The sequence below is a fragment of the Pogoniulus pusillus genome, chromosome 22 (genome assembly GCF_015220805.1).
Source record: "Pogoniulus pusillus isolate bPogPus1 chromosome 22, bPogPus1.pri, whole genome shotgun sequence".
In the NCBI taxonomy this organism is placed as follows: domain Eukaryota; kingdom Metazoa; phylum Chordata; class Aves; order Piciformes; family Lybiidae; genus Pogoniulus; species Pogoniulus pusillus.
This window is the reverse complement of record NC_087285.1, coordinates 16,747,042-16,773,065: the sequence shown is the minus strand read 5'-3', so window position 1 is coordinate 16,773,065 and position 26,024 is coordinate 16,747,042. Positions and strand designations below refer to the sequence as shown.

The 26,024-nt window shown below is 45.9% G+C and overlaps 1 protein-coding gene across 1 annotated transcript; it reads right to left on the bottom strand.

Annotated features, from left to right (window-relative positions):
- Positions 1-1,063: 1,063 nt before the first annotated feature.
- LOC135185045 (T-cell immunoglobulin and mucin domain-containing protein 4-like) lies at positions 1,064-16,418 on the bottom strand. The gene is made up of 8 exons (XM_064161338.1): positions 16,370-16,418; positions 10,621-10,965; positions 8,485-8,841; positions 6,902-6,991; positions 4,635-4,690; positions 3,316-3,400; positions 2,822-2,852; positions 1,064-1,745 (listed from the first exon to the last, which is right to left on the bottom strand). The coding sequence occupies exons 1-8, from the start codon at positions 16,416-16,418 to the stop codon at positions 1,673-1,675; spliced, it is 1,086 nt and encodes a 361-aa protein (XP_064017408.1). The 3' UTR covers positions 1,064-1,672.
- Between the last annotated feature and the right edge of the window lie 9,606 nt (positions 16,419-26,024).

Sequence of the window (26,024 nt, the reverse complement as noted above, 5' to 3'; positions counted from 1 at the left end):
GGTTGGACTTGATGATCTGTGAGGTCTCTTCCAGCCCTGATGATACTGTGATACTAAACAGATACCAGGGGATCCCCTATGCACATTGATGGGGGGACACATGGATTTACAAAAGGGGGGAGCCTGTGGAGTCCCTTTGAGATGTATTTCCCTGCAGGTTGATCTTCTGGGCATATTCCCACCTCTGGAAATGCTGCAGCACTTCTTTGGAGATCTGAGACAGCACATCAGGCATTTCAACAGCTGGAGAATTACTAATCCTGTTCAAAAAGGTCTTGCATCTCGATTGAGGCAATCCCAAGCACAAATCCAGGCTGGGCAGTGGCTGGCTGGAGAGCAGCCCTGAGGGGAGGGATTGGGGGTGCTGGTGGATGAGAAGCTCAATACGAGACAGCAGTGTGCACTTGCAGCCCAGAAAGCCAACCAGAGCCTGGGCTGCAGCAGGAGAAGTGTGGCCAGCAGGGTAAGGGAGGTGATTCTCCCCCTCCACTCTGCTCAGGTGAGACCCCACCTGGAGTACTGCATCCAGTTCTGGAGCCACTATTCCAAGAAGGATGTGGAGATGCTGGAGTGTGTCCACAGAAGGGCCAGGAGGATGCTCAGAGGACTGCAGCAGCTCTGCTATGAGGACAGACTGAAAGAGTTGGAGCTGTTCAGTCTGGAGAAGAGGAAGCTCAGAGGTGACCTTCTTGTGGCCTTCCAGGATCTGAAGGGGGCTTACAAAAAAGCTGGGGAGGGACTTTTTAGGCTCTCAGGGAGTGACAAGACTGGGGGGAATGGAGCAAAGCTGGAGGTGGATAAGTTCAGAGTGGACATGAGGAGAAAGTTGTTGAGCAGGAGAGTGGTGAGAGCCTGGAATAGGTTGCCCAGGGAGGTGGTTGAGACCCATCCCTGGAGGTGTTTAAGGCCAGGCTGGATGAGGCTGTGGGCAGCCTGCTCTAGGGTAGGGTGTCCCTGCCCATGGCACGGGGTGGTTGGAACTAGATGCTCCTTGTGGTCCCTTCCAACTCTGACTGATTCTATGATATGCCTCAGGATGTGGCATAAAAAAAAATACAATTACTAGTGGTAAATTACAAAGTTTATTAACAAAGTCCCCAAGGGTCATTCAAACATGCTGAAGCACAGGCAGCATCGGTACCCCTTAAGTAATCTGTGATTTTGATTTATACTTCCAGCAGTCTTGTGGCTTAATGTTTTCCCTTGATTATATGAAAGAAATAAGCATTTTATTTACTGAATTTTTCTTTCTTTCTTTCTTTTTTTGTCTTTGGCAACTAGAAGTTAGGCAACATTCTACATCCTTTCTTCCCTCTTCAGTTTCTCACAGTGTAAGCTGTATTCAAGGAAGAGCATTAGTAAAAATAGAGAAAACCAAATCAATTCTATAGTGTGGTATTAGTAAAAAGGTAGATCCCAGGGAAAAAAAAAACAAACACCAACCAAACCTATGAATAATGCATAATCACCTTCCCAAAGAAACTTCTCTATGCAAAGAGTTTTAAAGGTGACACAGCAAAATTTGCACAAAGAGTTTAATTTTTCACAGCTGAAGCTTCGCTGTTTGGTTGACAGCCACTGATATTTTGAGGGCTCATAAACATCTCTCAATGTAGCATGAAACAAGCCCGTTTTTATTCTCCATGGCATCTGCAGAGGATGTTGGAGCTGCTCACAGAGAAAGTGTGCTGGTTTCTCCTTCAGGGCCACTGAAGACTTTTTCAAGGTCTCTTGCTGGTTGAAGGCTGTAGTGAGAAGCATAGCTCACTATGGATGGGCCAGAAGCACACTGCTGCTTCAGAGCATCCTTTCCTATTTGTAACATCAGCAAATTCTCATTGAAACAGAGACCAGAAGCCACTGAGTCCCTTGACTTCAATGGTGCAGTGCCTACTTTTTACACTAGAGAGTTCTTTACCTTGCTCGCTTTCTTCTAGTGGCCAGGGAAGGGCTGCTCAGATATCACAGTGACAGCTGGAGGGTAAACATCATGGGATGCAGGAAAAATTCCTTGGCCCCCAGTCTTTATCTCTTTGCTGAGGTGTGCAGCAGGACACCATCTACCACTGAAAAGTACTGGTCTTTGGCAAAGGGAGGATGCCTCATTGGACTACCATGTGGTTTCCCTAGAGAAAATCCTTTAAGATAAGCCAGAACATGTGCACTTACCAGTTACACCTCCACAGGGTGAGACATCATAACTTCTGCATTTCATACCTGCCTCAAAATTATCACCTTGGTCACCTTAGACACTTCAGTGTGACCCAAGGAGTGTGTGAGAGAGTGCAGTGGCCCCATGAGAGCTGGAGAACTCTAGTGGTGGAAAGCTTGGCTCGATACACTGCTGCAGTTTACCCTTCACAAGGCCATTCTTTGTGTATTGGCATGAATTACCACTCCATGGAGGACTGTCCATAAATCTCTGATTCCTGCCTGACCAATCATTTTGCCAGCTGATCATCATAACAATTTATCACTTCATCTCTTTAAAATAACCCCAGCAGGGTCATGCCCTGATATTTGATCAAAGAATAAAGCAGGTTAGGTACTTCTTTAAGCTGAGATCATTGCATAACAGCAAATAACAGTTGCTCAGGTCCTCCAGTGCTCTGGATGTCTGTGCATTGCTACACAGAATCAGTATCCAGGAGCCCCTCTGATTTTGTGGAGTGATGTTATCTGAAGCTTGCTCAAATGAGACAACTTTGGTAGCCAGCAACACAAGCCAATAATCCACCCATCGCAACTGATGCCCAACACCTTCCTGCCTCTAAGAAAAATTACACTGGAACTATTAATAGGAAATTACAAAATGGATTACCTTCTCATTATAAACTTCTTTGTGTGTTTACCTAGAAGCAAAATAATATTAATGTCACAATGGCAAAACAAATCTCTAATTCTAATGAATTCATCACATGGGTTCAGAAGCAAAACCAGCAAGCTGTAATGTTTCCACAGGCTAAGCAGGGAAGAAAGGATCTCATTCTGATCTGTTACATCAATGTTCTGTCAGGAGCAATTCTAGGAAAGCACAGGACCACTTTGCTATAAAGCAAGGGCCAAAGAGATGAGCCAGACCTGCAGCAAGTGAGTGAACAGGTTCTTTGCACAGGTCTCCTCTTGCTGCATCCCCACCAACTCATGCTCCCCGGTCTCCTCTCGGTGATACAGCCCTGGAGTAAGGACAGCAACCCCCATAAAATGACCCAGGGCCATGGCAGATTTGCAGAAAATTAAGCAGAGCTGCAGAAGGACAGCTGCACCAGGCCAGCACTGGAAACATTAATCAGTTATGTCCTTAGGGAGACTTACGTTTCCAAAACAACACCGAGGGCACCAATATGAAAAGAACAGACACTGCTAGGAGACAGGCAATGATCATGGCCCAGCTGGGAAACTGGAAGGCAGAAAACAGAAAGAAAAAAGGCTTTAGAAGCACGTTCTCTTCAGACCTGCTCTTGTAGCAGATGCCATAGTGGTTAAGAGCTCTGAAATATTCTTCCTGGACTTGATTTTCAGAGTATCACACAGTATCATCAAGGTTGGAAGAGACCTCATAGATCATCAAGTCCAACCCTTTACCACAGAGCTCAAGGCTAGACCATGGCACCAAGTGCCACATCCATTTTGCAATGCTTTTCTGAGCTTGCATGTCAAAGTACAAAGAAAACATGCCAGGTTGATCATCATAAACAACATTCATTTCCTCTTAAGTACTTAAAACTTCTTCTGATGTATTTGAGGCTAGATCCATCCCACTTACTGTGAACTCATTATTAATGGCTAACCTTCATCCTTCTCTTTTTCCTGTACTCTGCATTGGTCAGGGCAAACCTTGAGTACTGTGTCCAGTTCTGGGCTCCTCAATTCAAGAGAGATGGTGAGATACTGGAGCATGCCCAGAGAAGGGTGACAAAGCTGGTGAGGGGCCTGGAGCACAGCCCTGTGAGGAGAGGCTGGGGAAGCTGGGGGTGTGCAGTCTGGAGAAGAGGAGGCTCAGGTGGGACCTCCTTGCTGTCCACAACTACCTGAAGGGAGGTAGTAACCAGGTGGGGTTGGTCTCTTCTGCCAGGCAGCCAGCAACAGAACAAGGGCACAAAGTCTCAAGTTGTGCAGGGGGAAGTCTAGGCTGGATGTTAGGAGGAAGTTCTTCACAGAGAGAGTGATTGGCATTGGAATGGGCTGCCCAGGGAGGTGGTGGAGGCACCATCCCTGGAGGTGTTCAAGAAAAGCCTGGATGAGGCACTTAGTGCCATGGGCTAGTATATTGGCTAGGGCTGGGTGCTAGGTTGGACTGGCTGATCTTGGAGGTCTCTTTCAACCTGGCTGATTCTATGATTCTCTTAATTAGAGACAAAGAAGTGTAACAGCCCTCCTAAGCTGCCTTTTGCCTTGTCACACCCTATGGATGCTAATGCTGCCTCTCTTAGGGGAGAGTCAGGGGGATGAGGTTTGGCTCTATCCAACGGAAAGGTGAATAGATAGTTCCTGAGTTACTTCTGAACAGAAGAAGTTCAAGCTGTTGTTAGCATACACTGCCCTTTTAGCATGAATGCATCAAAATTCACTAGCATGTCCTTCTGTCCTTCTGCCTTCTAGTTAAACACTCTTGAGACTTTGGAAAGTTTTACCTTATCTCCATTATCATCATGTTTCTCAGCCTTGTAATCTGACCTTGTTGAATTCTCTGAAAATAAAAGAGAATGAATTTATAACTGCACAGTCTCCTGAAAGAGTGAGGAACATTGTGCTTGTCACTGCTCTAGTCAAGGAGTAAACTCTCAGAGAATGAGGAGGGCAAAACGTGGCCCTCCATAGGAGAAAAACAGTTCCTTGTAGCCAAAAGGGAACAATCTGTTTCCACCACAGTGGTAGAAACCATTGTATATCAGGAACCACTGGGAAATGCCAGTCTTCATCAAGGAAGAGGCTTCCCAGGAGCAATAGATGAAGCAGAACAGTAAAAATCTGTCTGCTGTGAAGGAGTTTTCATTTCTGTAAGCATAGCACTGCAGAGAGCAGAGATAGGAAACGAAATACAGATCTAAATGAAGGAACATCACAGTGAAGCTGAAGTTGGTCCATTTAGTGCACTAGTTCACAGAGCAAGAGGGGACTGAGTTATGAACTTAACTTGGTATGTGGCTTTTACTAGACAGTGCTCAATGATGCTGCAGGGTTTTCACACATCGTGACAGTTTGGCTCTCAGAAACAGCGTAACACAAGTTCTGGCATGGGTAGGAGAGTCAATGACTCACATAGCCCTGGTACAGTTTTTACTGTTACTGCCTTTGTGGTCACAGTCACAATTTCATTTGCCCCCAGATTCCCAGGGGCAAGACCCTCTGCAAAACTGACACATTATCTAGAACCCTATCAGAAAGATGACAGCTGAAAGGACGAGAAAGCCTCACGAATGCCCAGGGGACCAGTTTAGTCTTTTCTGTGAGCCCTCTCCAAGGGCATAAAGAGACAGTTGTCTCAACTCTGTTTCTGTTATAAGCCTCCAGGTCTAGAGAAAAGAAAAAGGGGGAAGGGGGAGGGGGGGGGGGGGGGGGGGGGGGGGGGGGTGTGAAGAGAGAGAGAAAGAAGGAAAAAATGAGAGGCAAAAAGATCTAAATACTGTATTTTTTAAGAATGAAGAGATCCTTGGCACTAATTGAAACTAAAAGGACTCTTCACATCCAAACATGACATGTTGTCCTTGAATTTTGGCTTTCCTTTTCCAAATACTCATTTGAGGGCATGTAGTGAGCAGGCTATAGATAACTTGAGCCTTTCTACTTTTATACTTGATTGAGAGACATAAAGTGCAGGCTTCATGTAAGTTTGTTTGCTCCTCAGATAGGATATAATTTTGTATACCTGGTGCCTTTCCTCTTAAAGGAATGACTGACAGTCATGGTAACTGCCTGCTGCTTTGCATCATACCCAAGGACACATGTTGAGCACTGGAGACCTGAGCTTGCTGCCACACATTCAGTGAGGCTCTGATGGTTTAGGTGTTACCCACCCCCAACACACACACACACTTTGGAAATCACCCAGACTAGACTCAGCCAGCTCTGGAAATTGAATGAAGCTTGTTATTTACAGCTTAGCAGAATGTACAAGCAGATATTTACAGTACATACAGGAATATACAAGGTAAAAGGTAATACAAAACCACAACTCCCCTCCCAGAAACCTGAGTCCCCAGGAGGGGCTCCCAACCGTCCCTCCACCTTCCCCCTACCCCTCTCAACCTTACCCTAGTCCCAAGGAAGAATGGAGGTTCTGCCAGGGGTTTAGGAAGCAAAGTGGATTAATTAAAGAAACAGAGGGTGAGTTTAGAAGAGAGATGCAGCTCCAAGCTTGCCAGCAGCAGAAGTGCTTATCTATGTTTTTATTTCTTGTTCTGATACATCTCAGCAAGCCTATGAGTGAAGTAGACATCACCATCGTTTCCTTTCACAGCCTGTAATCTAGTTCTTCTCACCTAAACATTCTAGCCAGCTTCAAACAAGCACAGAGGCTCAAAGCAGACAGCAATCAGAGAGGGTTTAAAATATGAAGTTCAATGAACTCACAGTGATGGCAAATCTGATATCTGAGAATTCATCTCAGACGATGCCAAAGACCAGTTCTTAACTTCTCTCAGACCTGAGATACTTGACAGCAGTGAGTGACTCAAAATCTGCTTCCTTTGGATGCTTAAAATCATGCTTTTCTCAGCTACTATTACAACTGACTTCAAACCATTTTTATGTGGGCTCCAAATAACTCTTATTTCCAGGTGCAGTGAAGAGCTATCAGCACATATTTGGTGCTCTCTGCAGAATAGCCAATACTTTAGCTTATGACAACTTCAATTCTATGAGCAGGCAACTTCTGACCTTGCAGTGCTATCCTACTCACCTATAACTGGCAGGTCTTCCACCATGAGAGAAGTGTGAGCACTTTCAGTTTCTTCTGCAGCAGGAGGTGTGCTTAGTAATTCAGTAGTCACTGAAAGAAAGTGAAAAGGGAGTGCTTATAAAGATCATGGATTAGGAAGGTCTTTGTGCAACATTCAAAACTGCTTGCATGACTCTGCATCTGCAACTAAGGGCTGAAAACCTGCCCCTCAGTTCCGATAGCTGCAGCTCATCCAACCTAGATAACTTGATTTGTATGGCCTGGGGTTAGATGTTTTTGACTGCTTGGGTGTGGATGATTAACTGTTACCAGATGATTTACTGTTACCAAGTTTAACAGGGACACGTTACAGTATCACAGTATCACAGTATCACCAAGGTTGGAAGAGACCTCACAGATCATCAAGTCCAACCCTTTACCACAGTGCCCAAGGCTAGACCATGGCACCAAGTGCCACGTTGCTACATCTGGAAGACAAGAGAGGACACAGAAAAGCTGTCCTCAGAGATTTAAGTCAGATAGAATTTCACATTGATACAAGACCCCAAAAAGTACCAAAATCAGCTTTGTGTGCAGACTTCTGTCTGTGAAAAAGAAGACACTAATGTGACTAAAGTAGAAACCTAGGTTTGGATGATCCTAATTCGCTGATCATAACAAATACCAACAACAGCAGCAGCCCTCAGGTGTGGTGACAATGCCAGTACTCAGTTTTCAGCATGGTTTGAATCCTCACTGACTTGATTGCTCAAGCAGAGTGAGTTCTAAGTGAACCTTTACAGCAGACCAATTTAATTTGCTTTCTTAAATCAAGAAAGAAAAACAGTGCATAGTTAGGGTGAATCTCTCTTAGTCCATCCCAGGTGCAGGACTTTGTATTTCTGATTTGGAGCACAAATCCTATGAGGAGAGGCTGAGGGAGCTGGGCCTGTTTAGCCTGGAGAAGAGGAGGCTCAGGGGTGATCTTATTACTGTCTACAACTACCTGAAGGGGCATTGTAGCCAGGTGGGGGGTGGCCTCTTCTCCCAGGCAAGCAGCAATAGAACAAGGGGACACAGTCTCAAGTAGTGCCAGGGTAGGTATAGGCTGGATGTTAGGAGGAAGTTCTTCACAGAGAGAGTGATTGGCATTGGAATGGGCTGCCCAGGGAGGTGGTGGAGGCACTGTCCCTGGGGGTCTTCAAGAAAAGACTGGATGAGGCACTTAGTGCCATGATTGGATAGGGCTGGGTGCTAGGTTGGACTGGATGATCTTGGAGGTCTCTTCCAACCTGGTTGCTTCTATGATTCTGTGATGTACTTTGGGAAGATTCTGTCACATGATTTCTCAAGCCTATCAAAACTCCTTTGAATAGAAGCATGATTCTCTGCTCTCTTGGCCATTCACCCCAGTTTAGCATCATCCACAATACTGTGTTTCCTTAAACCTACTGAGGAATACTTATAGGCATCTCAGAGAAGAATTCCCAGGTGCAAACAGAAGTACCTGGAGAGTGTCTGTGATGCCAGAGTCAGGCTAACGCAGACCATACCTGCTGCACAAAAAAAGAAAGAAAGGATTGCTGCTGCTTATTTGTTTGTACCTCCAGGAAGAGGGGCAGACTCAGATAGGAAGAGCATGCCATCATCTTCAGTCCTCATGTCATCTTCTTGGAAACCAGCTGAATAACCTGGAGAAGTGCTAATTGCCACAGCAGTTGCTTGAAAAGCATTGTTTTCCGTCACAGCAGACGTTGGGGCAGCAATGGGCTCCTCCGTGATTACTGCTGGAGACTCAGTGGTGTCAGTTTTTGCTTCTGGGATGGTGGTCGTCCAAAGGACAGAAGCCTCTGCTGTTGTTTGATGATCAGAGGTTACTTGGGGAGCAACAGTTGTTGTTCTTTTAAAACGTCGGGGGGAAACGGGAGCCTTTCTCGTGGTGGTTGTCGTCACTGGAGGGGCTGCATGGAAGAAGCATAGCCAAGAGAAAATCTGGATTAGAGCATTCACAACCCACCCTGAGGAAAGGCAGCCAAGAAATGAGTAAAAGTTATCTAGCTGCTAAAATACTGAGAATGAAGGTGGGAGAGTCAGTGCTTAAAAGGGCTGTTTAACTAGCAGAAAACATGTCCCAGCCAGAGCACATGTGGGGGTTTCTTTGTCAGAGAAGCAGACAATCAGTCAGGGTTGCAAAGGACCACTAGAATCAGCTAGTTCCAGCCCCCCTGCTGTGGGCAGGGACACCTCACACTAGATCAGGCTGTCTAGAGCCTCATCCAGCCTGGCCTTAAACACCTTCAGGGATGAGGCTTCCACCACTTCCCTGGACAATCTGTTCCAGGCTCTCACCGCTCTCATGCTGAAGAACTTCCTCCTAACATCCAGTCTGAATCTACCCATTTCTAGCTTTGTTTTGTTTCCCCAAGTCCTATCACTACCTGATATCCTAAAGAGTCCTGTCTCCCTCCCCCCCCCCCCCAGCTATTTTGTTTGTTTTTCTTTTTGTTAGGTTTCAAAGCTGTTAGAGAAATGGAAGGACCAGAACCTTGTGTGGTAGAATGGAAAAGTCTCCAAGCTTCATGTTTTATTTTTCTTTTCAATGCCCTCATAAAAAGAGAATAAATAAAATAACTCTTTTTTCCCCCCTTTTCAGTTACAAGCTTCTTGCCAATCTTTGCAACTGGTGCATTTTTACAAACCCTGTTGCCTTTCACCTTAGGGATAGACATAGGATTGCAGATTCACACACACACACACAGAGTCTCCTGTTCCATCATTTACAACAGGCATACAGAGGCACAACACCAACTGCACTCCTGAACACTCTCTAAAAGCCAGGAACAACCATGTCTTTCTGCAGTGTGTGGGGTGCAATCTTTTTGCCTCTGCTTTGCAAAGCACAGACTTTGTAGGACTCTTTTCCTTAGCCTGCAACTCAGCAAAATAATGGGAAGGGGATTTTGTCTGAAAGTGGGGGGGAAGAAGGGGGGGGGGGTGTAAAAATTACTATTTTCTCATCAAAATTGTGAGTCAAACTGGCCACTGGGTGCAGACCTGTCTTAAAAACTACAGCACTGAGGAAAACCTTGTTGCCAAAATGAACAAAGAAAGAGTGTGTTCAGCAGATCAAGGGAGGGTCTCCTCCCCATCTACTCTGCCCTGGTGAGAACCCATCTTGAATACAGTGTTCAGTTTTGGGCTCCCCAGTTGAAGAGAGACAGGGATCTGCTGGAGAGGGTCCAGCAGAGGGCTACAAGGATGATTAGGGGACTGGAGGGCATGGCTTATGAGGAGAGACTGAGGGACCTGGGGCTGTTTAGTCTGGAGAAGAGAAGACTGAGAGACTATTTGATAAATGGGGGTCAGGATGGGGGGGGGACAGGTACTGCTGACTTGCTCCCTGGGATAGGACAAGGAGCAATGGGTGTAAGTTGCAGCAAAAGAGGCTCTGTCTCAACACAAGGGGGAACTTCCTCACTGCAAGGGTCACAGGGCACTGGAACACGTTCCCCAGAGAGGTTGTGGGGTCTCCTTCTCTGGAGCCTTTCAAGGCCTTTCTGGATGTGTTCCTCTGTGATGTGTATTATAGTATTGTCCTGCTCTGGCAGGGGGGTTGGACTCAATGATCTCCTTGGGTCCCTTCCAACCCCAACATCTTGCGATCCTGTGAAAAACTCCAGCTTTAACCTCCTGAGACTGTTCTCCCTGCTGGCTGTAGCACAAAGGTCCTCAAAACTCACCTGTGACCACCTCCAGCCGTATGTTCTGCTTGATGTCATTGAACCAGCCCGGGATCTCCACGCGACAGCAGTATGTGCCCGCGTCTTCCGCCTTCACTCTCCCAATCGTGAGAGACACATCCCCGTGGGAAATATAGCCCTGGAGGTTGTACTCCTGAGACTTTCTGAACGTCACCCTGTTCCCAGTGGTGTGCAAAATTTTGTTGCTGCACTTGGAATTTGGGCAGGGGCCTCTGCCCCAGCACATGTCAGAGATATCCGTATGTCGTGCCACCTGGTAGTAGCAAGGCAGCAGAGCACTTTGCCCCACCACTCCTCTAACAACAGCTTCAGACGCAGCCTGGGCTGTCAAGGAAGAAGAAGGGAAGGTGAATGCTGGCAGTCTTCAATGAGTGACTCTACCTAAACTACACCCCTGCCTGCAGACAAGCCACAGTTGCTAATCCCCCCAAGCCTTCTCCTGAAGCAGCTATTGGCTTAGGGTACTATAAGCAACAGCCTGGCTTGGTGGTGGAGAGGCTCCACGGTCTGGCCCCAGTCACCATCAAATACGTGGTGAGGGAAGATGAGGTCTGTTGCTGGCAGCCTGAGTGCAGACTAGACCTGTGAAAGTGGGATTTGGGAACTGTATTTCCATCCTCTCTCCTCTTCCAAGAGACCCTTTGAAAGTTGTTCAGAAACCTGGTGTGAAATGCATCTGGTTTTCTCAGTCCACCATCACCTCCTTCAGAAAGAAAATGCTGTTATGGTTGCCTTTCTCTGACAGTCTCAATAGCAGGTTCCAAAACACCTATTCATGTGTGAAATTAGGGCCTAATTAAGCTGGCAGAGCTGTAGGATCTAATGATGGGAACCTGTTTTCAGAAAGTGCACTGCTTTTTCTCTGAGCAATCCCTGCCAACTATCTCACTTACCTTGCAGAGCACTGTGGAAGATTTAACTGCTCATGTTATGCTGATGTTAAAAAGACCATATGCACCTTTTCCTTATGCTCTGAGCCCTAATGACCAAGATTTAGCTGGTGTTTACAGCCAACACACTCCTTGGTGCCTAGTTTGAATCTTCGTTACACACTATTCCTTCTTGGCTGCCTATTCAGTTCCCAGATTGTTCTGAAAGAGATTTCTTCTTCATGGAAGGCACTACACACACCAAAAAAAAAAAGGTTCCTATGAACAAGCAAATATTTTCTGATCTACATTCACCTGTATTGGTCATCCTATCCTGTTGCCTTTTTCTCCCATGTTATCATTTACATATGCTGGAGCAGCAACTGGGAGACCTGGGGAGCATCCAGATCTGGTCCTCTGCTTCAGATCTGATGACTCATGACTAGCTTGCTTACTTCAAAGAGGACTTAGAGCAGTTGCTGCTATTATCACCAGCTGCAGTTCTGGTCTGCCAAACCTTTCTGTTTTGCCAGCTGTTTGAACGCCTTTTCTTTTTGGCATGACTCCCAGATAGCAAACAGATGCTTCCAACTGTGTCCATGTCTCTTTGTTCTGTCTTTAATGGGCTACTCCCTGAGTGAGGTTTTAGTCTGTGGCAGGCTGTCTCACGACTTGTTATTGGGATGACATTTCAGCTTCATTATTGCTTAGCCCATTGGCAAGAGAAGCCAACTCCTTCAGATTTCCACAGCTCCAAAGGCTAGAAGAGTAGAGGCAGACAAAGCAACGTGCAATATGGTGTGAGGGACAGAAGCTTTTGCAGTCAAATGAGGTAGGATGTGCCCCCCCAAAAATTAGTTCCTGTGTGCAGGATAAGGCTTTGTAAGACAGCTGCTTCCTTTAGTCCAGTTCATTTGCCTGGTTACAGCAAAACAAGCAAACAGCCTCTTTCTGTGACAACAGAACAGCACAAGTCCTCCAGCTGACCTTAAAACCATCCCAAAGGGATGGAGGTTGTTAGTCACTAAGACAGTGTGTATTTACCAGTCACCCCAGCAAAGATGTGTGCAAAAACCATATTGAACTGCTCCTGGAGTTAAAGTCACTACTGCATGAGGCAAAATGGGCTTAGTTTCTATTCTTATTTCATCCCAGTCCTGCACAGCAGAAAAGTTTGAGGCTAGCTTCTCTTCTTATTCCATCCCAGTCCTGCACAGCAGAAAAGTTTGAGGCTAGCTTCTATTCTTGTTTCATCCCAGTCCTGCACAGCAGAAAAGTTTGAAGCTAGCTTCTATTCTTATTTCATCCCAGTCCTGCACAGCAGAAAAGTTTAGAGCATTAAGCAAGCCTTTAACAAATCAAAATGTGCCTGCTCTTCCCTTTGAAAGAAGCAGAGCCCTCAATTTATTCAATAAATAAATATATAAATAAATACACAGAGGAAGAAGCAAGACACAAGGCTCCAGAGTGTCTCCAGTGCAGTTTCCCACCAGTATTGGTGCTAGAAAGTTACAGGTTTTGCAGTTTCAAATCCTCTTTTAATTTATGTGAAGCTACTATTGCTAACAGCTGCCTGCACTGCAGGTTGGTATGGAAAGCTTCAATACCACAACAGTCTTCATTCAGCCATTATGAACCTCTGCCAGGACTAAATAACTTCCTTCTCAGGTGCAGCCTCTTCCACAGATATTTTCCAGAAGTAGTAGTAAAACATAAAGAAAAAGTAGGAGGTTCCTGAGACATCCTAGCATCTGTGGCAATGATCCTCCACAGCATCCATACTTGACCCAAGGCACTCTGAGAATCAGCTATGCCTGGGTGGTCCTACTGAAGTCAGTGGTGTTTGCAGCTCTAATTTCTTAATCCAAGTGAGAGAGAAATGGACTCCAGATACCAAATATATCTTTCAGAATAGAAAGGAATATTCATAATTGCTTGGACCATACAGCTGTCAATGGGTGCATGTCCAAGTGGAGGCCAGGGACAAGCGGGGTCCCTCAGGGATCAGTCCTGGGACCAGTATTGTTCAACATCTTTGTTGGTGACATTGATAGTGGCACTGAGTGCAGCCTCAGCAAGTTTGCTGATGACACCAAGCTGTGTGGTGCAGCAGACAGGCTGGAGGGCAGGGATGCCATCCAGAGGGACCTAGACAGGCTGGAGAGGTGGGCACCAGCCAATCTCATGAGGTGCAACAAGACCAAGTGCAAGGTCCTGCATCTGGGTGGAGGCAATCTCAAGCACAAATGCAGACTGAGCAATGACTGGTTGGTAAGCAGCACTGAGCAGGGGGACTTGGGGGGTCCTGGTGGATGAGAAGCTCAACAGGAGCCAGCAGTGTGCACTTGCAGCCCAGAAAGCCAACCAGAGCCTGGGCTGCAGCAGGAGAAGTGTGGCCAGCAGGTCAAGGGAGGTGATTCTCCCTCTCTACTGCACTCTGGTGAGACCCCACCTGGAGTACTGCATCCAGTTCTGGAGCCACTATTACAAGGATGTGGAGATGTTGGAGTGTGTCCAGAGAAGGGTCACGAGGATGCTCAGAGGGCTGCAGCACCTTTCCTATGAGGACAGACTGAAAGAGTTGGGGCTGTTCAGTCTGGAGAAGAGGAGGCTCCAAGATGACCTTCTTGTGGCCTTCCAGGATCTGAAGAGGGCCTACAAAAAAGCTGGGGAGGGACTTTTTAGGCTATCAGGGAGTGACAGAACTAGAAGAGATGGAGCAAAGCTGGAGGTGGGTAGGTTCAGACTGGATGCGAGGAGGAAGATGTTCAGCATGAGAGTGGTGAGAGGCTGGAATGAGTTGCCCAGGGAGGTGGTTGAGGCCCCATGGATGGAGGTGTTTAAGGCCAGGCTGGATGGGGCTGTGACCAGCCTGATCTAGGCTAGGGTGTCCTTACCCATGGCAGGGAGGTTGGAACTAGATGCTCCTTGTGGTCCCTTTCAAACCTGACTGACTCTATGATTCTCTGCTTCTAGCAGCACACACATTGAGTATAGTCTCTCTTGAACCAGCCCTCAGCAATGACAGCTATCAAGCAGCAACACCAAGAGCTGTTGTTGAGCAGTTTTCTGTCCTGCAGACTTGCCACTGGATGGACAGACAGACAGACATCTTCCAGCAAAGACAGCTGGGTGAAAAATATTTTTTTCTTGATCTGTTTCTGGAATAAATTTTCTTCTTTAGAGAAGATATTTGCCATCTTTCCCTTATCAACCCTAATCTTTATTCTTTTTTTTTCTCTGAAGCTTCTGTACTGATGAAAGTGCAGAGAAAATGACTGAGAAGCAGAAAAGAAGCATTTAAGTGCCCTCTCTGCTGGTTTCCTGCCTCAAACTACCCATTCTCAGCATGTAGCTGAGTTAGAGAGAAGGTAGCAAGAAACCATTCTCGCCCTTCAGCAGCTCTGCATATAAGAACTTTCTTGAAACAAGGGCAAATGGAGGTGAGTACCACCAATTTCTTTTGAGGCTGAAGATATGGCAAGGAAAGAGCCCTCCTGTTTCTTCTGCTGAGACTGGCAAAAGACCCCCCCAAAAAAAATTACTTTGGAACTCTTTGGGCTACAACAAAGTGCTGGCAAAGCTCCACTTGTGCAGCAGACATCATGGAGGCTGTGGGACTTTGCTTCCTTGGGGCAGGGATCACCTCTTGCCTCTCAAGGCATCTGACTGCTGACCAGACTCTTCCATTGCTTTTCAAACCTGTTTAAAAGCATTGCAGTTGCTGTAGCAGTTATGGTAGTATTTCATCCTGGCACAGATGAGCTATTAATAATTAGCCACCTGAGAGAGAATTTCCTGGAATGCCCAAACAATTTCAAAGCACAACTCCCACTTGGAGATTGCATCCCACATTCCTGAGCCCCTGCAGGCAGTTTGGAAGCTGCATTATCAGTGCTCATTCAGAAATGTTGCTGGCATCACAGTATCACAGTATCATCAGGGTTGGAAGAGACCTCACAGATCATCAAGTCCAACCCTTTACCACAGAGCTCAAGGCTAGACCATGGCACCAAGTGCCACGTCCAATCCTGCCTTGAACAGCTCCAGGGACGGCGACTCCACCACCTCCCCGGGCAGCCCATTCCAGTGCCCAATGACTCTCTCAGTGAAGAACTTTCTCCTCACCTCAAGCCTAAATTTCCCCTGGCACAGCCTGAGGCTGTGTCCTCTCGTTCTGGTGCTGGCCACCTGGTACCAACCACTCTTGCATGATCCAATCTGTCAAGTTAATCTTCTTTGACTTCTATCTCTTTTAGGGTTTGAATTTTTAAGTGGATGCACTGAATGTGTGGGAGTAAAAGGAGATGAATCTCCAGCCCTGCTCTTCCATACTCAGTTCATAACAGCAGACAGCCCTCAGAGTTACAGAAAATCCTTTCTTTGTCATGTATATACTGGATGAGCCACTTGGTGCCATGGTCTGGTTGACTGGCTAGGGCTGGGTGCTAGGTTGGACTGGATGATCTTGGAGGTCTCTTCCAAACTGGTTAATTCTATGATTCTATGACTCATTACACCCTGCCAACATTGTAGTGTCATGGGGAGATAGATGAAGAGGAAAAGCCAGCAGCACACTTTCAAGACTAATAAAGAAATCAGATAATTTGGGGGGGACAAGGGAATTAACCAAACCTGTGCAGAGAGGAAATGACAAACACCCTTTAAAAGCAAAAAAAGAAGCAAAATAAAATGTAAACAATCTCACCTAGTCAGTAAGCTAAGAAAACTTCTGAAGTTCTGAATACAACTACCACCTTTTTTTAGCACTTTGCTTTCACAGAAGAAGTGTCACTGCTTTTCATTTTACCCAAGTCTTCCTTCCTGAGCAAGAACACAAAAAGCAGGTGAAGACTCACCTATAAAGATCTGTGCCACGAGCCAGCGGAACACCACCAAATGGGACATTTTAGCTGATGGACACTCCGGGGCAGTGGCTGGAAGGAGAGAAATCTGTGCTCTGCAGAGGTGCTGAGTGAGCTCCACTCAAGTCTCATTTCTCCGTTTCCAGATTTTATGTAGCACAACTGCTTCCTTCCTACGCTTCCGGATAGAGGCCAGTCAGGAGGTGATTCTTCAGCTGGAGCTGCCAATGGTGCAGCTTCAGCCTGGGGACTGTGTGCAGTTCTGGGACCTGCAATCTAAGAGGAATGTGAAAGTACTTGAATACATCCAAAGGATGCCAGCAAAGCTGGTGACAGAGCTGGAAAGAACATCTGATAAGGAGTCTTGGTTTGGCTAGTTTGGAAGAGAGGACACTGAAGGGTGACTTCATTGCTCCTAATGGCTTCCTGAGGAGGGAACGTGGAGAAGGAGATGCCAATCTCTCTTATATCCAATAACAGGGTGCATCAAAATGGTTCAGAGCTGCACCAGAGGAAGCAAACATGGGAACAAGTTTCCCAGAGCTCATTCCTTGGGTCAATGCCCCAAGCCTGTCAGTGATAAGAGGCATTTGGACAACGTCCTTAACAGAATGCATTGAGTTTTGTTTGTCTGAGTGGTCAGGCAATTGGACTAGATGATGAACTGAGCTGTTCTATGCCATTCTGTTCTGTTCACCTTCCTCTTCCAAGACACTCAGCATGGTGCTATCATGAGAGATTTCAATAAGCCATTTGTTTTGCCTTTGCACAGAACAAAAGGCACGCTACCATTCTGTGGTGCTGAGCAGCGAGAGCAAGCTCTCTGCTTTTTACACTCCAGAGTGCTTGGTTTAGACTCCACCTCTGACTTTTCTCTTAACTTGCACTTTTTTAATCCCTTGATTTCCTCTGATTCTGCCTTCTGCTTCAAGACTTCCCTCTTTATTTCACCAGCTTCATATTTTCTATTTGCAAAGACAGCCCTGGAAACGCCCTGGCAAATGTTCTCTTGCAAAAAAAAAATGTCCTTCCAAATGATCTGTAACACAATCTCCAAGAAATACTTTTTAAACCTTCTGACATTTTTTTTGTGCTTTCTAACCAATAGATAAAGAAATTATCTCTAAGTTCTGCTGTGGAAAAGATCAGCAATAAAGCAGAAGTAATTCAGAGCATTAAGGTCAGGAACGAAGAATTGCAGGCAGAGAAAATTGTGTGCAAATAAATGTAGCATGGTGCAAATGGAAGAAGCAATTTCAAGTTCCAGTGATAAGATGATGACTTTAGCTCAATGTTATCCCTTCAAAAAGGAGATTTTTGGCTTATCAAGAGTAGTGAAGTCTACAAAAATCTCACCCCTCTGCTTGGTAGCATTAAAAAAGGCAAACTGAATATAAGTAAAGTGGTAGAAAACAGGAGAAGACAGCATTACACAACTCTACAAACATACCTTGGATCATATGTATAGCTCTAGCCCACTTAAACCATAGGCTAGATACAGACAGGGTTCAAGGAAGGGCAAAAAGAATGGTGGCAGGTATGCAAGAGCAGGATTAGATAGGGAGTCCAATTTGAGTAAACCTGGAAAACAGAAAGCCTAAGTGGTACCACAACCAGGGCCAGAAAACCTTGAGTAGCACAGAGAGGTTGGAGAAGAATCAGCTATTTGATATCCCCACTCAAGACAATATCAGCAATGGACTCCTGGACTTGCAGGTCTGTTGGACTCTAGCACATCAGAGTCAGAGGCTACCTCTGTGATGGTTTGGGGGTTACCCCGCCCCCCCCCCACTTTTGAATTTGCCCCAGCTAACTCAGACGGACCCTGGGAATATAGATGAAGCAATTTATTTACAGCTAGCAGAATTTACAAGCAGCTATTTACAATATATACAGTTATATACAATTATATACAGTTATATACAAAGGATAAACAATACAAAAGCACAACTCCCCTCCCAGAAACCTGAGTCCCCAGGAGGGGCTCTCAAACCACCCCAACACCTCCCCCCGGCCCTCTCAACCTTACCCCAGTTCTCAGGAAGAAAAGAGGTGCAGCCAAGAGGTTAGGGAGCAAGGTTAGTAGGAGCAGGGTTAATGAGATGTGACCAGGTCCAAGGCAAAAGCAAGAGTGAGAAACAAAATGGAGAATAAGTCTTTCTTCTTCCCAGAGTTCTCAGCGTGACTGTGAGAGAAGTAGACACAATTGTTTTTCATTTCACTGCCTGTTATCTAGTTCTGTTACCAAAACATTCCAGCTTGCTTCAAACTAGCACAATCCACCCCTTGTCTACTTCGCTCAGAGTATCGCTGAGAATTATCCAAACTAATCTAAACCAATATTTACATCTAAAGCAATATATACAAGTTCAGTTCACACTTCAATCAGATGTAGGTGATTCAAAAGCTCAGAACAGGGACTCCCAGGTGATATTGGGTTCGTGCTCACATACTGTAGATTTTTCTCAGTGTTGGGCGCCGATGTTACCTAGAACAGAAAACTCCTAACAACTTATGCTACACACTCTGAATTTAAGCTCTCTCAGCTAAAGTTAAATTTCTCTGTGGAATACACTGGATTTCACCATTCTCCTGCATTACCCAGTAGGTATGACCAGGACCTTCAGCAGAAACCACCCCTCGGACAGGTTTCCCTTCGCCCGAAGGAGAAAATACCCAAACAGTTTTCCCTAACAGATTCTTCTCATGTACAACAGGAACTTTATCACCGTCTACTGTTTGGACCAAATCTGATTGTGCAGGTCCTGCTCTGTTTACTGAACCTCTACTATTTACCAACCAGGTAGCTTGTGCTAAATGTTTGTCCCAGTTTTTCAGAGTTCCACCCCCCATGGCTTTTAGGGTGGTTTTCAGCAAACCATTGTAGCGCTCAATCTTCCCTGAAGCTGGTGCATAGTAGGGTATATGATAGATCCATTCAATACCATGCTCTTTGGCCCAGTTTTTCACAAGATTGTTCTTGAAATGAGTACCATTGTCTGACTCAATTCTCTCTGGAGTTCCATGTCTCCACAAGATCTGTCTCTCCAAACCAACAATGGTGTTATGTGCAGTAGCATGTGGAACTGGATAGGTTTCCAACCATCCAGTGCTGGCTTCTACCATCGTTAGCACATACTGCTTGCCAGAACGAGATCGAGGTAAAGTGATGTAGTCAATCTGCCAGGCTTCACCATACTTGTACTTTGACCATCTCTCACCATACCATAAGGGCTTGATTCGCTTAGCCTGCTTAATAGCAGCACAAATGTCACAGTCATAGATGACTTGGGTGATAGCGTCCATGGACAAGTCAATTGACCTATCACGAGCCCATCGGTATGTTCCATCTCTGCCTTGATGTCCAGATGAGTCATGGGCCCACCGAGCTAAAAACAGCTCACCTCGGTGTTTCCAATCAAGGTCAATGTCAAGTTCAGAGTTGGTATCAACTTGAGCAATCTTAGCAGCTTGATCTGCCTTCTGGTTATGTTGATGTTCCTCATTGGCTCTGCTCTTAGGCATGTGTGCATCTACGTGCCGCACCTTCACTGGAGTTCTCTCCAGCCGTGCATCAATGTCCTGCCATAGATCAGCACACCAAATAGGCTTTCCTTTCCTCTGCCAACCATTCTTCTTCCAGTCCTTCAGCCAACCCCATAGAGCATTGGCTACCATCCACGAGTCGGTGTAGAGGTAAAGGATAGGCCAATTTTCACGTTCAGCCACATCAAGAGCAAGTTGAACAGCTTTTACCTCAGCGAACTGACTGGATTCTCCTTCGCCATCTTTCGTTTCGGTAACTCTCCTGGTTGGACTCCAAACCGCTGACTTCCATATTCGCTTGTTCCCAACAAGACGACAGGAACCATCTGTGAACAAAGCATAGTTCTTTTCCTGATCAGAGAGATCACCATAGGGAGGAGCTTCCTCAGCACGAGTTATTTTCTCCTCTGGAGGTTTGGAACAGTCTGTGCCTTCCGGCCAGTTGGTGATCACCTCCACCAGACCAGGTCGGTCAAGATTACCCATTCGCGCTCGTTGGGTTATCAAAGCCATCCATTTAGACCAGGTTGCATCTGTGGCATGATGTGGTGATGAACCTTTGCCTTTGAACATCCAGTTCAGAACTGGCAGTCTAGGAGCTAAAAGCAATTGTGACTCAGTTCCAATCACTTCAGAAGCTGCTTTCACTCCCTCATAGGCTGCTAGAATCTCTTTCTCTGTTGCAGTGTAATTTGTCTCTGAACCTCTGTAACAACGTCCCCAGAAACCAAGAGGACGACCACGTGTCTCATGTGGAGCTCTCTGCCAGAGACTCCAAGTTGGACCATTGTCACTGGCAGCCGTGTACAGAATGTTTTTAATGTCCGGACCAGATCTCACAGGACCCAAGCCCACTGCATGGACTACTTCTCGTTTGATCTGATCAAAGGCTGCTTGTTGTTCAGGTCCCCACTCGAAATTGTTTCTCTTACGAGTCACATCATGCAGAGGTTTGACAATCTGACTGAAACCAGGAATGTGTAGTCTCCAAAATCCCACCACACCAAGGAAAGAAAGTGTGTCCTTCTTACTGGTGGGAACTGCCATGGTAGAGACTTTGTTGATCACATCCTGAGGAATGTAACGGCGACCATCCTGCCACCGCACTCCCAGAAACTGAATTTCTTTGGCAGGTCCTTTGACCTTGTCTCTCTTAATGGCAAAACCTGCTTGCAACAGAATGTCAATGATTTTGTTACCTTTCTCGAAGACTTCCTCAGCAGTTTGGCCCCACACAATGATGTCGTCGATGTACTGGATGTGCTCTGGAGCTTTACCTTTCTCCAGTGCATTGTGGATGACTGAGTGACAGATGGTTGAGCTGGTGTCATTAGGATTTGGACTGACTGGGCTAGCGTTACCAGCATTAGCATTAGCATTAGTGGGATTGTTTGCCTGTCCTCCTGGGATGCCTGCCAACCCTGACTTGTTTTCATTTTTGCTAGGGACATTCTGATTTTGGGTATTTGCCTGTCCTCCTGAGGCTCCTGCTGAACTCTGTGGCTTGTTTTGGTTATCCTTATCATTGTTTACGTTAGTGGCGGGAACACTGGCTGTGTTCCCAGCACTTGGAGAAGGAGGGGCAGAGGCTGGCAAGGGGGAAGCCGACGACTGTGTTCCCTTGTTTTGCTGTGAAAGAGACTGCTTCTGAGACACAGAATTTTTCCTAGCTCTTACAGAACCTGGTTTTGAATTTTTCACCAATAATGCCAAAATTAATATGAATATTAAAATCATGAGGCAAATATTAAAAATTGTGAGAAGAAAAACAGTTTTACACGAGCATGTGCCTATACAAACAGTTGGAATTCCTGTCTTAGGCTGAATAACTCTCATTAGAGCCATATTTAAAGCAGAATTTCCATTGATTGTCACATTATTGACCAGAGCTCCTGTAATTTCCTTGGTAATATTCTCAGAGATATTAAAACCAGCATAACCAAGAATAAAATCACCCCAGCTCCAGAACATATCTGAAACCTTAGCTTTAGCCTTATTATAAGCCAGATCAATGAAATAAGCAACAATTTGAGCTTTTATCCAATTAAATGCCAAGTAAACAAAACCAGACCAGAGCAATGCACCAACCAAATACAATAGCTGCTTGATTAGCTTCATCTTAATTCCCAGAGCTAATTTCCACTCACTGAAATATCTAGCCCCACGTTGGGAAAGCCAATTAAAAATGTGATGGTTTGGGGGTTACCCCGCCCCCCCCCACTTTTGAATTTGCCCCAGCTAACTCAGACGGACCCTGGGAATATAGATGAAGCAATTTATTTACAGCTAGCAGAATTTACAAGCAGCTATTTACAATATATACAGTTATATACAATTATATACAGTTATATACAAAGGATAAACAATACAAAAGCACAACTCCCCTCCCAGAAACCTGAGTCCCCAGGAGGGGCTCTCAAACCACCCCAACACCTCCCCCCGGCCCTCTCAACCTTACCCCAGTTCTCAGGAAGAAAAGAGGTGCAGCCAAGAGGTTAGGGAGCAAGGTTAGTAGGAGCAGGGTTAATGAGATGTGACCAGGTCCAAGGCAAAAGCAAGAGTGAGAAACAAAATGGAGAATAAGTCTTTCTTCTTCCCAGAGTTCTCAGCGTGACTGTGAGAGAAGTAGACACAATTGTTTTTCATTTCACTGCCTGTTATCTAGTTCTGTTACCAAAACATTCCAGCTTGCTTCAAACTAGCACAACCTCTCATTAGTATCCACACCCACCACCCCACCACCACATCACACTGGCAAGAAGTAGAACCTCAACAGGCTCCAGCAAAGCTTGGATGCCTGGTTTCTTTCACCAGCATGTAGCCAACTAATGCTGCTGTAGCCAGCAGCATGAAGTTCAGAGAACTATTCTAAGACCTTACTCTGAATCAAAATGATGCCACTGTGTTGCTCTGTAGCTTCACATGCTCCAACGTGGGAGCAATGGGACAGACACAACCATACATCAGTGTCTTATTGTCAACATTATAAGGCAGGTTCACCAGCAAACAGTTAAAATATCCTACCAGGTACAGTCCACACAATGCCCAGTACACACAGCCCCAGCTGCTCTGTGAGCAGAACTAATGAAACCTGATGTGTCCAACATCCTGCAGACTTTTTGCCTGCAATGATCCCAGTTTCTCCTTTTTCTCCCATTGCTCACCGTTAAGCAGTGGCTGCAAGCTGATGCCTGAGGAGCATCAGGTAGAGCCTGAGGAGGGAGCAGCTGAATCCCACCTGGGACACAAAATTGGATCTTTATTCAGCTAGCAGCTTCCATGAAACTTGTCAAAATAGAGTAGGTCAGTGTGTTGCAGATGGTTAGGACAGGAAGAGAGTGAACAACAGCATCACATTAGCTTTGTCTCTTTAGCAAGGCCTGACTAAATGCAGCACAGTGAATTGAAGAAGGCCACTCAACACCCAAGTGTCCTGGGAAGAACCAGAAAAACACAGCTTGCTTTCTGCATCTGTACTGCTATCTAGTGGCTTCTTGCAGGCAACAAAGGAACAGCAGAGTGCTGTCTCAAAATGATGTGTTTGCAGCCCTATCACATGCTCAATATGCTGCCAGCCTGTGTGCAGCTGGACCACCTCTCAGGGGGTGAATCAGCTCCACCTGTACATCTCTGGGCCTCATTTTGCAGTGCCTGTTCCAAGATCCACTGACATGAGTGGAAGTAATCAAAAGCAGAGAGCTTCTGCCTGCATGTCTTTTGTATGTATTGCACTGCACATCCAAGGCAAGGTTCTTGCTCTGCACAACCTTTGCAGTCTGCTTACCAAGTAACTGTAGAGCAGAAAGGAAACTTGAAGAAAGATTTAGGTTATCAGATAGACCATAAATTCATTTTGCATGACAATTGTCTAAGATTAGTCTGAATTAGTCTGCATATAAAAAACAACAAAAAAAACCCAACAACAAAATAAACAACACCGAAAAAAAAACCTTATAGGCAAGCAATTCCCATGATTAGGAGTCTGCAAGAGTATTTCTCAAGCTCCATAAAAGCATGAATAGCTGGGATCAGATATTTGTGGAAGCCCATATTTGTCTAACTCTGATCACAGGACATTAGAGGTTGGAAGGGACCCAAAGAGATCATCCAACCCCCCTGCCAGAGCAGGACCATAGAGTCTAGCTCAGGTCACACAGGAACACATCTAGACAGGTCTTGAAAGTCTCCAGAGAAGGAGACTCCACAACCTCTCTGGGGAGCCTGTTCCAGTGCTCTGTGACCCTTACAGTAAAGAAGTTTCCCCTCGTGTTGAGGTAGAACCTCCTGTGCTGCAGCTTCCATCCATTGCTCCTTGCTCTATCCCAGGGAGCAAGTGTGCAGAGCCTGTCCCCCACCTCCTGACCCCCAGCCCTCAGATATTTATAAACATTTATCAGATCCTCTCTCTGTCTTCTCTTCTCCAGACTAAAAAGCCCCAGGTCCCTCAGCCTCTCCTCATCAGGCAGTGCTCCAGTCTCCTTATCATCCTTAGCCCTCCTCTGGGCTCTCTCGAGCAGCTCCCTGTGCCTTTTAAACTGGGGAGCCCAAAACATCACAGCAGAAATCAATTTGGTGAAAGTTGCAGAAATTAGAGCTCGCTGCAGGTGTTTTCTGACAGCAAGCTCAGAGATCAGATCAGACTTCTATCAGCTCTAGTCATGGGCTAGAGCCCACAGCAGCAACATGCTCAGCCAAGCAGAGGAAAAGCTACATCTGCAGTGGAGTCATTCACTGTTCTTTAGCTCTTCTACTAATAGCCAGATGCAAAACACAGTTTGCAGGTTCTCTTTGGTTTCAGTACATTCTTGCACAAGCCAACATGTGACATGAAGAAAGAAAATGGCAAAGCTAGTTTCCTCTGTTGTCTTCCCCAGCCCAGCAATCAGGAATCACCTAACAGTGGAGTTCTTCAGTTGACAATGAATTCACCTCTACAATTTTTAGCTTCCAAGGCCTGCTCCAACAGACAGATCCAAGATAATGCACCACAAAAGTGAAAATGCAAAGCACACCAGAGTCATCTATCTCAATTTGCTTTCCATTCCTTCCTTCCTCAACAGAACAAGGAGCCTTTCCCTCCTTCATGAGTCATTGCAAGCACACTCGCTTGCAGTATCTCACCTTAGCCAGGCTGTCCAGGACTTCTTGGGCAAACTCAAGTGGAAGAAGAGAGCTTACAGGTCATGGAAGGAGGGGCTGGCCACTTGGGAGGAATACAAGACTGTTGCCAGAGGATGTAGGGAGGTAACTGGGAAAGCTAAGTCCTCCTTGGAATTCAACCATGTAAGAGAGGTTAAGAACAACAGTAAGAGCTTCTTCAAATATGTTGCAGGACAAAACTAACATTAAGCAATGTAGGCTCACTGCTGAATGAGGTGGGTGCCCTGGTGACAGAGGACAAAAAGAAAGCAGAGTTACTGAATGCCTTTTTTGTCTCTCCTTACACTGCTGAGGATTGTTCTCCATAGGCCCAGACTCCTAAGGCCCCAGAGCAAGTCAGAACAAAGGAGGATTTTGCCTTGGTTGACAAAGACTGGGTTAGGGATCAGTTAAGCAGTCTGGACATCCATAAGTCCATGGGTCCTGATGGGATACAGCCACAGGTGCTGAGGGCACTGGCAGAATTTGTTGCTAGGCTACTCTCTATCATCTTTGTTAAGTTGTGGGGAACAGGAGAGATGCCTGAGGAGTGGAGGGAAGAAAATGTCATTCCAGTCTTCAGAAAGGGCAAGGAGGACCCAGGTAACTACAGTCTGGTCAGCCCCACCTCCATCCCTGCAAGGGTGATGGAGCAACTTCTCCCTGGTGCTGTCTCCAGGTGTATTAAGCATAAGATCACTGAGAGCAGTCAACATGGTTTTACCAAGGGGAAGTCCTGTTTGACCAACCTGCTAGCCTTCTATGAGGACATAACCAGGTGGACAGATGATAGTAGTGCAGTGGACATGGTTTATCTTGATCTCAGGAAAGCATTTGACACCATTTCCCACAGCATCCTCACAGCTAAACTGAGGAAGTGTGGTGTAGAGGATTGGGTAGTGAGGCAAGGTGGGAACTGGTTGAAGGCAAGAAGTCAGAGCTGTGGCCAGTAGGATTGAGCCTC